At 48.9% G+C, this 12,936-nt stretch overlaps 1 protein-coding gene across 2 annotated transcripts in view; it reads right to left on the bottom strand.

Annotated features, from left to right (window-relative positions):
- XG (Xg glycoprotein (Xg blood group)) overlaps window positions 1-8,603 on the bottom strand; it is a 32,153-nt gene extending 23,550 nt beyond the window's left edge. Inside the window, exon 1 of one of the 2 annotated variants that reach the window (XM_007128771.4) lies at window positions 8,119-8,603. In XM_007128771.4, the coding sequence (XP_007128833.1) occupies window positions 8,119-8,179 (61 nt within the window). In that variant the 5' untranslated portion in view covers window positions 8,180-8,603. The remainder of the gene's footprint in view (window positions 1-8,118) is intronic. The other variant, XM_007128773.4, reaches the window with a different exon arrangement.
- Between the last annotated feature and the right edge of the window lie 4,333 nt (window positions 8,604-12,936).

Here is a 12,936-nt window from a genome sequence, read left to right as displayed (position 1 = left end):
TCCCAGAGTGACGTGTGCACAGGGATCCCTTGGGACACGGGTGACACACAGACACTCCTATGTCAGGTCTAGGTTGCTTTGGGAGGTGGCATTTCTTACCAGCTCCTAAAGGTACTGAGGTTGCAGGTCCAGGGACCTCCCTTTGCAGGATAAGAACTTTTATTTTTTGGGGAGGGGCTCCCATAACAAAATACCACCAACTGGGCAGATTAAACAACTGACATTTATGTCTCCCCGTCCTGGAGGCTGGAATCTGAGATCCAGGTGTGGGCAGGGCTGGTCCCTCCTGAGGCCTCTCTCCTGGGTGTGTAGACGGCCGTCTTCTCCTTGTGTCCTCACAGGGTCGTCCCTCTGTGTGTGTCTGTGTCCTCCCGTCCTGGAGGCTGGAATCTGAGATCCAGGTGTGGGCAGGGCTGGTCCCTCCTGAGGCCTCTCTCCTGGGCGTGTAGACGGCCGTCTTCTCCTTGTGTCCTCACAGGGTCGTCCCTCTGTGTGTGTCTGTGTCCTCGTCTCCTCTTCTTATAAGGACACCCATCTTATGGGATCAGGACCGACCCTAGTGACCTCATTTTACTTTACAAATTTTTTTATTTGTTAAGTCTTCTTTTTCAAATTGAATTATAGTTAATGTACAATATTACATACATTTCAGGAGTACAACATAGAGATTCACAACTTTTAAAGGTTATATCCCTTTTATAGTTATTATAAAATAGTGACTATTCTCCCTGTGCTGTACAATATATCCTTGTGACTTATTTTAGGAGCTGGGATTTTTTTTTTTTTTTTTGGCTGCCTGGCTTGTGGGATCTTAGTTCTCCGGTCAGGGATGGAACCCGGGCCCTCGGCAGTGAGAGAATGGAGTCCTAACCACTGGACTGCCTGGGAATTCCTTGGAACTTATTTTACACGTAATAGTTTGTAACTCTTAAGCCCCTCCCCCTATCTTGCCCCTCCCCCTCCCCTCATTTTCCCTTCATCACCTTTTTAAAGACCCCCATCTCCAAGCACAGTCCCATTCTGAGGTCCTGGGGGATAGGACTTGAACGTAGTCGCAAGACGGTGATCCTCTTGGCAACCTCCAGTTGACTGAACCCCCAAGGTCCAGGAGGTCCTCACCCTCCAGGGGTATCACAGCCTCAGTTATGGGGGGAGTCGTAGCAGAACTCCTGTCTGCTTCTTCCCACAGGCAGGAGAGAAGGTGGCCTTGAACCTTGGCCCCCATGGGTGAAGCCCCAGAACACTCCAAGGGGATGCCAGGTGGACCAACTTCAGATCCACCCTGCAGGTAACCCCAGGCAACAGCAAGAGAAGAAAATTCCACTCTTTCCCTGAAATATCCCAGCTCCATCACTTTCCTCAACACCCCTTGTGCATGGTCTTCGGCTGGGGACAGCTCTGCTCTCTTTTGAAAGGAAACAGGAGTTGGACGGACACAGGAAGTGGACGCTTCCCAAGAGACCCCTGAAGACGGTCAGTTTGGTCTCATCATCTTCACCCGGAGCCTGAAAAACTGGCAAGGCTGCTTCAGGCATCGGTGTTCGTCCTCGGGGGGACGGGGGCGCTGAGATGGTCCCCGTCTGATTCTGGAGGGCAGTGGATGATCGGTTGGGGCCCCCCGATTTGCTGACCCTCAGGACAACCAGCTAGAAGACTCGAGAAGCACCTCAAGGGGGTCCTGGAGGAAGGGGGGTCAGGGGTGGGGACTCTGCATTTTTACCCTGTCCCCCAGCAATACTCACACCCACCAAACTTTCCCAACTACCTCCCTGGGGTATCCGAATTTTGTGTAGACCATGTGTTATCACCATCACAAGGCTAATAAATAAAAAATAATTGGAGGAAAATACTCACAAGGCATTCATCTAATTTTAAGAGAGTGCTCTTTGGGTGAAATGGACCCTTTTGCTTTTTTTTTTTTTTTTTTTTTTTTTTTGGCTGCGTTGGGTCTTCGTTGACGTGCACAGGCTTTCTCTAGTTGGGGCGAGCGGGGGCTACTCTTCATTGCGGTGCGCGGGCTTCTCATGGCGGTGGCTTCTCTTGTTGCGGAGCACGGGCTCTAGGCACGCAGGCCTCAGTAGTTGTGGCACGTGGGCTCAGCAGTTGTGGCTCCCGGGCTCTAGAGCGCAGGCTCAGTGGTTGTGGCGCACGGGCTTCGTTGCTTCGCGGCGTGTGGGCTCTTCCCGGACCAGGGCTCATACCCGTGTCCCCTGCACTGGCAGGAGGATTCTTAACCACTGCGCCACCAGGGAAGTCCCTGAGTTTTTTGTTTTTTGGGTTTTTTTAATCTTGAGAATGATTTACTCCAAGGAAGAGCATAGTGCTTTGCACACATCAACTCTTGGGACTCAAGCATTTGTCAGTGTCTACAGGAGCTGTTTTCACCACAAAGGCAACCCCCTTCAAGGGGGCCGTTCGTGATAATAGGGAAATTGGAGCAGCAAAAAGATTTAATAGTGCTGGCTCCACCCCACGTCCCGCAATAGCCACAAACACGGAAATATTTCTTAAGGCACAGACGTGTGGGCCCGATGATGCTGTAAGGCAAGAGGACCCGGGAGCCCTCCATACAATTGTCTACAGGACCGGCCTCTTGGCCAGTTGAAGTGGAAAAATGAAATCCTACTGAACGGTGAATTTTATGCGTCCGCTCAGCCAGGCTGTGGGGTCCAGTTCACTCAAACACTAATCTAGATGTCACCATGACGGTATTTTGTTGATGGGATTAACGTCTACAATCAATTGACTGTAAATAAGGCAGATTATCCTTGATAAAGTGGGTGGGCCTCCCCTGATCTGTTGAAGGCTTTCAAAGCAAAGATGGAGGTTTCCCGGAGAAGAAGGGAATCTGAGTCAAGGGTGCCGGTTAAATCCTGCCTGAGTTTATAGCCTATGGGCCTGCCCTACAAATGTCAGCCCTATAATCTTGTGAGACAGTAGATGACAGATAGATAGATATGTGATTGCTAATAGATAGATAGTAGATAGATAGACAGATGATAGATAGATAGAGCCACTGAGAGATAGAGACACTGAGAGATAGATACATAGGTAGAGAGCGTCTCTCATGCTAGGGGAGGATTTCTCAACCTCAGCAGTACTGACATCGGAAGCTGGAGGACGCCCTGCTCTGTGGGATGTCCTGTGCACTACAGAACACTGAGCAGTGCCCCCGGCCTCCACCCATCGGATGACAGCAGCCCCTTCCCACTTGTGACAACCAAAAATGACTCCAGACATTGCCAAGTGTCCCCTGGGGGCAAAGGCACCCCTGTCTGAGCACGGCGAGCTGCAGCGTCTCTACCCCGGGGGTGTCACTATGCACCTTTTGGGTGAGGGATGCACCACGGAGTCAGGAACCACGGAGCAGGGGGCCCACGGTGGCAGGGACCCAAGAGGCTCAGCCCCAGGTTTAAACCAGATGGCCAGATGCTCAGATATCACCTCTCAAGGGAGCCCTCACTCCAGCATGGGCGTCACCAGGGTGGTTCCTGAAATGCAGGCACCCTGGCTCCCCAGCACCACACCCACCTACCTAATGAAGATCTTGAGGGGCTGGGATTCAGGTGGTGCCTTTAAACCTGCTCCCTCCCAGGTAATTCGTCTGCACATCAAGGGCTGAGAATCACTGCCCTAAATAGCCGGGCAGGTTCAGTGCCACAGATGGGCATGGGACAAGGGCAGTTTTAATGACCAGCTTGTGGGGTGACTTGAACACCCCGAGATTGGTTAGATCAAAGGGGGGTTGGGGGCCATGAGGAAAGAGGCAGAATCCAGAAAGACTCAACTCAGGGCTGTGGGGTGAGGCCAGAGAGGGCTGGAGTCTGGTAGCATCACGTAGGCTGGCTTAACGACTTGGGCAAGTATCACAACTTCTCCGAACCACCATTCTCAGAAGCAAAGCCCAAACACCCTGCCGCATCTGAAGGCAGCAACCATCCTAAAATACCTCGCTCAGCACCTGACTTACCTTTATTCAACGGCAAGTAACCAGAACCATAATGGGCTGCTGTTAGAAAACTATAAAGAATATCACTATCACTTTTTATTGCAGTCAGAGCTCCGTATCTGTGGATTCCACATCTGCAGATTCAACCAACCACGGACCAAAAATATTAAATTTAGGGGGAAGGGTAAGCTGGGACAAAGTGAGAGAGTGGCAGGGACATACATACACTACCAAATGTAAAACAGATAGCTAGTGGGAAGCAGCCGCATAGCACAGGGAGATCAGCTCGGTGCTTTGTGTCCACCTCGAGGGGTGGGATGGGGAGGGTGGGTGGGAGGGAGACGCAAGAGGGAGGGGATATGGGGATATATGTATACGTACAGCTGATTCACTTTGTTATAAAGCAGAAACTAACACATCATTGTAAAGCAATTATACTCCAGTAAAGATGTTAAAAAATATAAATAAATAAAATAAAATAAAAATATTAAATTTTTCTGGGACCTCCCTGGCAGTCCAATGGTTAAGACTCAGCACTTCCACTGCAGGGGGAACAGATGTGATCCCTGATTGGGGAACTAAGATCCCGCATGCCTCAAGGCCAAAAAAAAAAAAAAAAAAAAAAATTAAATTCAAAAAAATTCCAGAAAGTTCCCAAAAGCAAAACTAGCATTTGCCATGTGACAACAACTATTCACATAGCATTTACACAGTGTTAGGTATGATAAGTCACCTAGAGATGATTTAAAGTCTACAGGAAGGGGACTTCCCTGGTGGCCCAGTGGTTAAGAATCCGCCTGCCAATGCAGGGGACATGGGTTCGAGCCCTGGTCCGGGATGCCGTGGAGCAACTAAGCCCAAGCGCCACAGCTACCGAGCCTGCGCTCTAGAGCCCGCGAGCCACAACTACTGAGCCCGCGTGCCACAACTATTGAAGCCTGAGCGCCTAGAGCCTGGGCTCTGCAGCAAGAGAAGCCACCGCAATGAGAAGCCCGTGCACCGCAATGAAGAGCAGCCCCCACTCGCCGCAACTAGAGAAAAGTCCGCATGCAGCAACAAAGACCCAACGCAGCCAAAACTACATAAATAAAATAAATTTATAAAAATAAAAAATAATAAAGTCTACGGGAGGAAGTGCGTGGGTTATATGCAAATACGACATCATTTTATATAAGGGACTTGAGCATCCATGGATTTTGGTGTCCCAGGGGGTCCTGGAACTAATCCCCCTCAAATACCAAGGGATGCCAGTACTTTTTTAGTCTGTAGGTAGAAAAGGAGCTCTGTTTAAGCACACACAGATGTTTAGTTTAGTCTTGTCTGATAAGAGAAGAAGATACAATACATGTAGAAGGGAATTTCAGAGCCACTGTATAATACAGACACAGGAAAATGGTAATGTATACCCAGGATACAACAGATACAGGAAAAAAGGGAATATAAGGAAATATATATATATATATATATATATACAAAATCTAGAGTTACACCTGTATTATAGCTAGCTAGTTAGATGATAGACAGTTGATATATGATAGATAGTTAGTTGATAGATAGATGATAGGTAGTTAGATAGATAGTTGATAGATGTTAGATAGTTGATAGATAGATACATAGACAGAAGATACATAGGTAGGTAGATAGATAGGTAGATAGGTAGATAGATAGATAGACTTTTTTTTCTCAACAAACCAAACACGACAAGCCACCCCTGGAGTTTCCATTTCTGCTTCTATCAGCTTTTCGAAGACCTGACTTGGCCTCATGGTCCTTCAGGTGCATCCAGGTTTGATAGTGAAAGGTAATTAAATACACTGGAAATCTGAAACCGCCCAATTGTAAACCCCTAAGCCTCAGGACTATAGCTATATTCTTATTTTATTTTACACACCCAGTTTAGTCATTATAGGAATGGTTAAGTGATGTTCACCATAATAATAGTCTGCTTTCCGGAGCCTTTGTAACGAGCGCCTTGACAGCCTTGCAGGAAGTGTTTGGGGACCTCGTGAACTTGCTCACGGCCGACAGCTGCTGGTGGTTGGGGGTGTGAGGGGGCGGTCCGTGCATTTAACAAACTACCCAGGACTCGGGCCAGCTGCACAACGTCTGCACGCCGACGCACCCTGATCCAGACCTCCCTCCCCTCCCCGTCCCTCCTCACAGCTCTCCCGCCTGTGCATGTTCCCAGCAATGTGGCCTCAGACAAATGATGCAACACCTCCGTGCCTCCGTGTACCCAGCTATAAAAGGGCATCAAAAAAAAAAACAAAAAAAAAGGGCATCAAGGGACTCCCCTGGCAGTCCAGTGGTTAAGACTCTGCGCTTCCAATGCAGGGATGCAGGGGACACGGGTTCAATCCCCAGTCAGGGAACTAAGATCCCACATGCCGTGCGGCATATGGCTAAAAATAAAATAAAATAATATCATCTTCAAAAAGAAAAAAACAAGTTCCGTGTTAGATCAGAAAGGAAACATATTTTTAAAAAAGAAAGAAAAAGCGCATCAAGCCTGGCAGCCCCAGCCCAAGGCTCTGTGTGAGAATGAACTTGATCAACACCCGCAGAGCCTGCAGGAAGTCACGCCCTCATCAAAAGAACGTAAGCCGGGCCTCCTCAGAAGAGCTCAGCTAACACCAGCCAGGGCCGGCTCCTACATCTTTTTCTCTTCTGAAGGACAGCGGTTAAACCCACAACAAGTTTCCCCGGCACATATAATGAGCCACGTGAGGAGCTGACGGAATCTGACAGCCCATTATCCCCAAAGGAGCAAACCGACCGTGCCTGGTAGGACGCTGAGCTGCCTGAGCCCGCAGGGAAACCCACGTTCCCCCTGTGTGCACAGCCCCAGGAATAAACGCTCAGACAGGTTTTGCTGGCTTGGCTTCTGGGCGGGTCTGTGTAGAGTCAGAGCTCTGCCTTCCTGCTCTTCCTTCAGCCCTGGTGTCAGTTCAGGGACTAACATCTCCCTGCAAACAGAAGCGCCCGGGCTGCGTTTCTGCGTGACCCCCGTGCCGGGGGGCAAGATGTGCAGACAGCAAAGGATTCCTGGAAGGGTCTCGGGGAAGATCCTGGGCTCTGGGTGCCAGGATGTCTCACAAAACCACATCTGCCCCTAAACAACCATCCTCAAACAGGATAAACAGGAAATGCCCCAAGAGTGCCATGCAAACGGAATCCTTCAATTCCTCACCCACAACACTTCTCACTCTTCAATCCTGCCTGGGACTCCATCTCCTAAAATTCAAATATTCAAAGGACCAAAGGAGCTTATCCAATTGCTGTTAAATCCTACGTGTCACGGGTAAATTATAGTTCCCAAACGAGGTCCCTCCCCACCTCTACTCCCGGACAAACCAAAATCCGGGCATCAGCAGAAGAGCCTGTATTGAAGTTTGGGGCGTAAACAATTCAGATGCCTTTTTTTTTTTTTTTTTTTTTTTGCGGTAGTACGCGGGCCTCTCACTGCTGTGGCCTCTCCCGTTGCGGAGCACAGGCTCCGGACGCGCAGGCTCAGCGGCCACGGCTCACGGGCCCAGCCGCTCCGCGGCACGTGGGATCCTCCCGGACCGGGGCACGAACCCGCGTCCCCTGCATCGGCAGGCGGACTCTCAACCACTGCGCCACCAGGGAAGTCCAATTCAGATGCTTTTAATTTGCCAACAGGAGGGGTGACATTGATGAGAAATGTCTAAAAACCTGAACAGAGGCTGCCCTTCCAGCAAACCCAATCTTGGGTGATCAGTCCCACAAAACCAAGCTGTGTCTCAGTTCCATTGTCCCCATACGGAAACGCAGCACTAATATTTTAAATTGAAAGTAAGGAATTGAAAAATCCCAACACGCCCCAGGAACACGGGTCACTTTTTTCCATATGTGACACATCCAGAGATCAAAAGCAGACAACAAAAACAGTTCTCTTCTAAGTGCTGTGAGCCCACATCCTACAATTCTGGGTCCAATTCCCAGACCCCAAATTGGTACCCGGCCCCTTTTTCTCCCCTCAAAGCCATCATACTTGGTCTGGGTTTTTTTGTTTTTCCAGAATCTGGCATGTTCGAGCTATTTCCTGAGTGGAAGTGGTTTGGGGCAGAGTTTTGTTTTGTTTTTTTAAAGCAGCCAGATAGAAATGCACACCCACGCAGCTCTCCCCAGAGCAAACCCTCCCTTACCTCGGATGTGCATCAGATAACACAGGAACGTGAGGCAGAAGAGGCCCCACCAGGGCTCCATCCTCGGTTTCCGTTCAGGCGAACCTTCAGTGCGCGCGCTGGGCGATCTGGCCACCCCACCCTTGCTGGACGGATGTGCTGACTTCTGCTTCCCAGTTTGCAAGGGAAACAGGCAATGTCTCCACGCAGAAAGGATGAACCAAACTTGAGTGCCTCTGCCAGAATCTGAAGGGCTGGGCGTTCCGTCCCAAACCGCACGGCCCGGAGCCCGTGGGGCGTTCCCTCCATGCTGAAGGGCGTCCTGGGGAGCCTGCCTCCCTGCGCTACGCTGCCAGCCAGCCTCAGGATGCTGGGGAAACAGGTGGCTGCCCCGCACCAATGGGTGTCCTGGGCTTCGGGTAGCTGGCACACCTGCCTGGCAGGTCTGATGCACCAGGATCAAAGGCGCCAACCCTGGGTGCACGCAGGACAACTCCCTGCCCGAGGTCCTTCCCCAGAACCCTCCTGCAGGGCGATGCCAACGCCAGACCCAGCAGAGCGCCAAGGCAATGATCACAGTATAGACCCATGTTTAATCTCTGCTTCTGCGACTTGAAGACCCTGTACCTTTAAAGAGTCGCGCTGCATCCGTGGACCTCAGTTTCTTTGTAGGTGGCCGGGACAGTTAGTCTGGCTGGGGATGCTGGGGCCAGAGAAGCAAATTTCACCTGGCCCGCTCTCCGTGTCTTCCACCTGTGCTGCGTAAGAAGTGGTTGGATATAGGCTTCTAGAAAATAACCCCTCTGTGTGGAGGTAAGCATTTTGTTTCCAATTGCATGCACCTGAGTTACACCTTTCAGATAGAAATTATATTATATACGATATATATATCATTTATATGTAAATGTATAAATTTTACATACATCTCGGTATATATATTACAGTACAATCTGATGCAAACTATTATATATAGAATGGATCAACAAGGTCCTACTGTACAGCACACGGAACTATAGTCAATACCCTGTGATACACTGTCACAGAAAAGAATATTGAAAAGAATGTATACATGTATAACCGAGTCACTTTCCTGTACAGCAGAAATTAAACACAACATTGTAAATCAATGATACGTCAGTAAAATTTTAAAAAATAAAAAAAAAAGAACTGGTTGGAAGCACCAGATTTATTTTATTTTTTATTTTTTAACTTTTATTGGAGTATAGTAGACTTACAATGTTGTGTTAGTTTCAGGTGTACAGCAAAGTGAATCTGTTATACATATACGTATATCCACTCTTCCTTTTTTTTTAAGATTCCTTTCCCATATAGACCATTACAGAGTATTGAGTAGAGTTCCCTGTGCTATACAGTAAGTTCTTTTATTTTTAAAGTTTTTTACATCTTTATTGGAGTATAATTGCTTTACAATGGTGTGTTAGTTTCTGCTATATAACAGAGTGAATCAGCTATAGATATACATATATCCCCATATCTCCTCCCTCTTGCGTCTCCCTCCCACCCTCCCTATCCCACCCCTCTAGGTGGTCACAAAGCACCGAGCTGATCTCCCTGTGCTATGCAGCGGTGGAAGCACCAGATTTATAAATTCCAGAGTTTCCAGCTCCACAGTGTGGGACATCAGATGAGCTCGTGCATTCATTCAACAAACATTTGACACACAGCTGTTTTGAGCCAGAGAGGCAGGCTAGATGCCGGCTGTGTGGAGATAGAGAAAGAAAAGTTGCTTACAAAGAGGAGGAGAGAGTTGCAGTGTAATGTTCGGTAATATGGGGGAGCACACCAAGGCCGGGGGGCTTCTGGGAGGTTCTGCACCCAGCTTGTGTCCTAGAGGTTTCTGGGAGGGTTGTAGCCTCACACTGATTTGATTTGATTTTCTCTTCTCTTATTTTATTTTATACCAGCATACGTGATCTTAGTTCCCCGACCAGGGATTGAACCTGTGCCTCCTGCCCTAACCACTGGACAGCCAGGGAAGTCCCACCTCATGCTGAATTTAAAAGCTGGGTAGGAAGGGAACAGGAGGAGAGGGATGGAGGGTGGAGGCTGAGGAAGGGGTGGGGCAAAGGCACATGGTAGAAAGGGGGGACCCAGGGCTTCTGTGGGACCACCTCTAGGGGGTGCTGAGCACATCGTCCAGTGGTGTGGACCGAACACTTGTGTCCCTCCAACACGTCATCTGTTGAAGCCATAACCCCCAATGGGATGGTGTTAGAGGGTGGTGTCTTTGAGGAGTGATTAGGGTTAGATAAGGCCATGCGGGTGGGGCCCCCGTGATGGGATTAGCGTCCTTGTAAGAAGAGACACCAGACAACTCTCCACCAAGTGAGGATACAGGGAGGAGACGGCGGCCATCTACACGCCCAGGAGAGAGGCCTCAGGAGGAACCAGCCCTGCCCACACCTGGATCTCAGACTCCAACCTCCAGGACTGGGGAAAATACATGTCTGCTATTGAAGCCCCCCAGTCTGGGGTAACTAGTTATGGCCGCCCCAATGGACTAAGGCACCAACTGTGACTAATTCCCTAGACCTTGGAGAGTAGCCAATATTTGCATTGTTTCTTTGTGACAAAGCGTGAATGAGGTCACGTCCATCTGACAGCACCCAGGAGACAGCTCATGACATTTCCTGCATCCTGGAAATGATATTTTCTCCACTAAACCATTATTTGTCCATGCAGAGATTGGGAAGGTGGGGTGGGTGGATGCCAGTGCCATTTGGACAGTTGACAAGGAGACCCATTGCTTTGTGGGCCATCTGACAGAGGATGGATGGTTATCAATATTTATGGACTTTCAGCCACTCTGTTTTTAGGGAGATACCATATTCCAAAGCCAAATCGAAAAATGCCCAGCCAATTTTTAAAGAGAATCCAGCCCAAGCTTCCTTTGATTTGGGTCTCATTTGGTTCTGTAGGAGAAAGAGTGATTCACAGTGTAGATGGAGGGAAACCCGCTGAAAGTTATCCAATGACTGTACCTCCTCCCTCAGCCCCCTAGGAAGGAAGGAAGGAAAAACCACGCAGATTAATCCCTGTTATGGGCTGAATCATTTCCCTCTAAAATCTATATGTTGAGGTCTTAGCCCTAGGACCTCAGAATGGCACTGTGTTTGGAGATGGGGTCTTTAAAGAGGGGATGAAGGTCAAATGAAGGCATTAGGGTGAGTCCTGATCCCATAGCACTGGTGTCCTTATAAGATGAGGAGATCAGGACACAGACACACACAGAGGGACGACCACGTGAGGACACAGGGAGGAGAGGGCCGAGGACACAGGGAGGAGAGGGCCGTCTACACGCCCAGGAGTAGAGGCCTCAGGAGGGACCAGCCCTGCCCACACCTGGATCTCAGACTCCAGCCTCCAGGACTGGGAGAGATACATGTCTGCTGTTTAAGCTGCTCTGTCTGGGGTATTTATTTCGGCAGCCCGAGCTGACTAATGCAGCCCCGAACTGAAGCACAGAGAGGGCAACGTATAAACCGTCTTCCACCTGCTATTTCACCCTCCCTGATGCCCGGGTGCCATGATCTGAGGGCTACAGTGGGGCGTAAGACACCAGTTCCGGCCACAAGGAGTCAAGGTTCCCTTGACAACAAAGACACAAGGATTAAAAACAAACAAACAGGCCACGGAGCAACTAAGTCCGTGCACCACAACTACAGAAGCCCGAGCACATAGATCCCACGCTCTGCAACAAGGGAAGCCACCGCAATGAGAAGCCCGCACACCACAACGAAGAGTAGCCCCCGCTCGCCACAACTAGAGAAAGCCCGCGTGCAGCAACGAAGACCCAACACAGCCAAACATAAATAATAAATAAATTTAAAAAACAAGCAAACAAACAGAAAACACCTTAACTGCCATGAAGGGTGATCATTCAAGTGAGTCTATGTGCTCTGGGAACCCCAAAATCAAGACCCTCAAATATGTGAGTTGAGGCGTGAAGAGTGAACACAAAGTTGCTGCAGGAGAAGGCGGGGAGGACATTCCGGGTGTGAACATCCTGAGTCTGGGTTTGGGGTGGGTCCCCTGGGAATGAAGTGGCAACACGTCGGGGCTTGATTTTGCTAGTTCCGTGTGCAACTGAAGATCTGTGTTCTGCAGGTGGCAGGGAGGGGGGGTAATGTTGCACTTTGAATCAGGGGGTGACAGAGACGGGATCCTTATGTGAAGATAAACCCACTAGGGGTCTTGGAGGTGGTTATAGATTGGGGCAAATTTCTTCTTTTTTTTTCCAATTGAAGTAGAGTTGATTTACAATGTTGTGTTAGTTTCAGGTATACAGCAAAGTGATTCACTTACACATATACATATTCTTTTTCAGATTCTTTTCCATTCTACATTATTACAAAGTTTTGAATATAGTTCCCAGCGCTATACAGTAGGTCCTTGTCACTGACCTGCAGAAAAAAAATGCATTTTCTGTAAGAGCAATTCTAGGAACACAGAACTGGGGTATCCGGCAGCCATGGAGATGCAGAGAATGATGAAGAATTGAAAGTCAAGGCAGAGCTAGCATGCGAGAAGACTACTCCAATCACCGTGTTTCATCACCCCGGAAGAACTACTCAACGGCTCACGAAGAGGGTCTCGGATGTGATTTGGAATAATTAACTGCTCTGTCCCCTCCAAGACCCTGCGATGCAATTCAAAGAGATCTACAGATCTCTTGCTTTCAAGCTCCATTTGATTTTGGAAAATGTTCCCCTTCGTTGTTTCGTTTGGACTTTGTTCCACCAAAAAACAGCAAAAATGGGTGAACATACGTTCCTTAAGTTGGAGGCCTTTTGCTGTAACTTCCCAATTCTCTACACC

The sequence above is a fragment of the Physeter macrocephalus genome, chromosome 7 (genome assembly GCF_002837175.3).
Source record: "Physeter macrocephalus isolate SW-GA chromosome 7, ASM283717v5, whole genome shotgun sequence".
Taxonomy (NCBI): domain Eukaryota; kingdom Metazoa; phylum Chordata; class Mammalia; order Artiodactyla; family Physeteridae; genus Physeter; species Physeter macrocephalus.
This window is presented reverse-complemented; position numbering and strand designations above follow the sequence as displayed.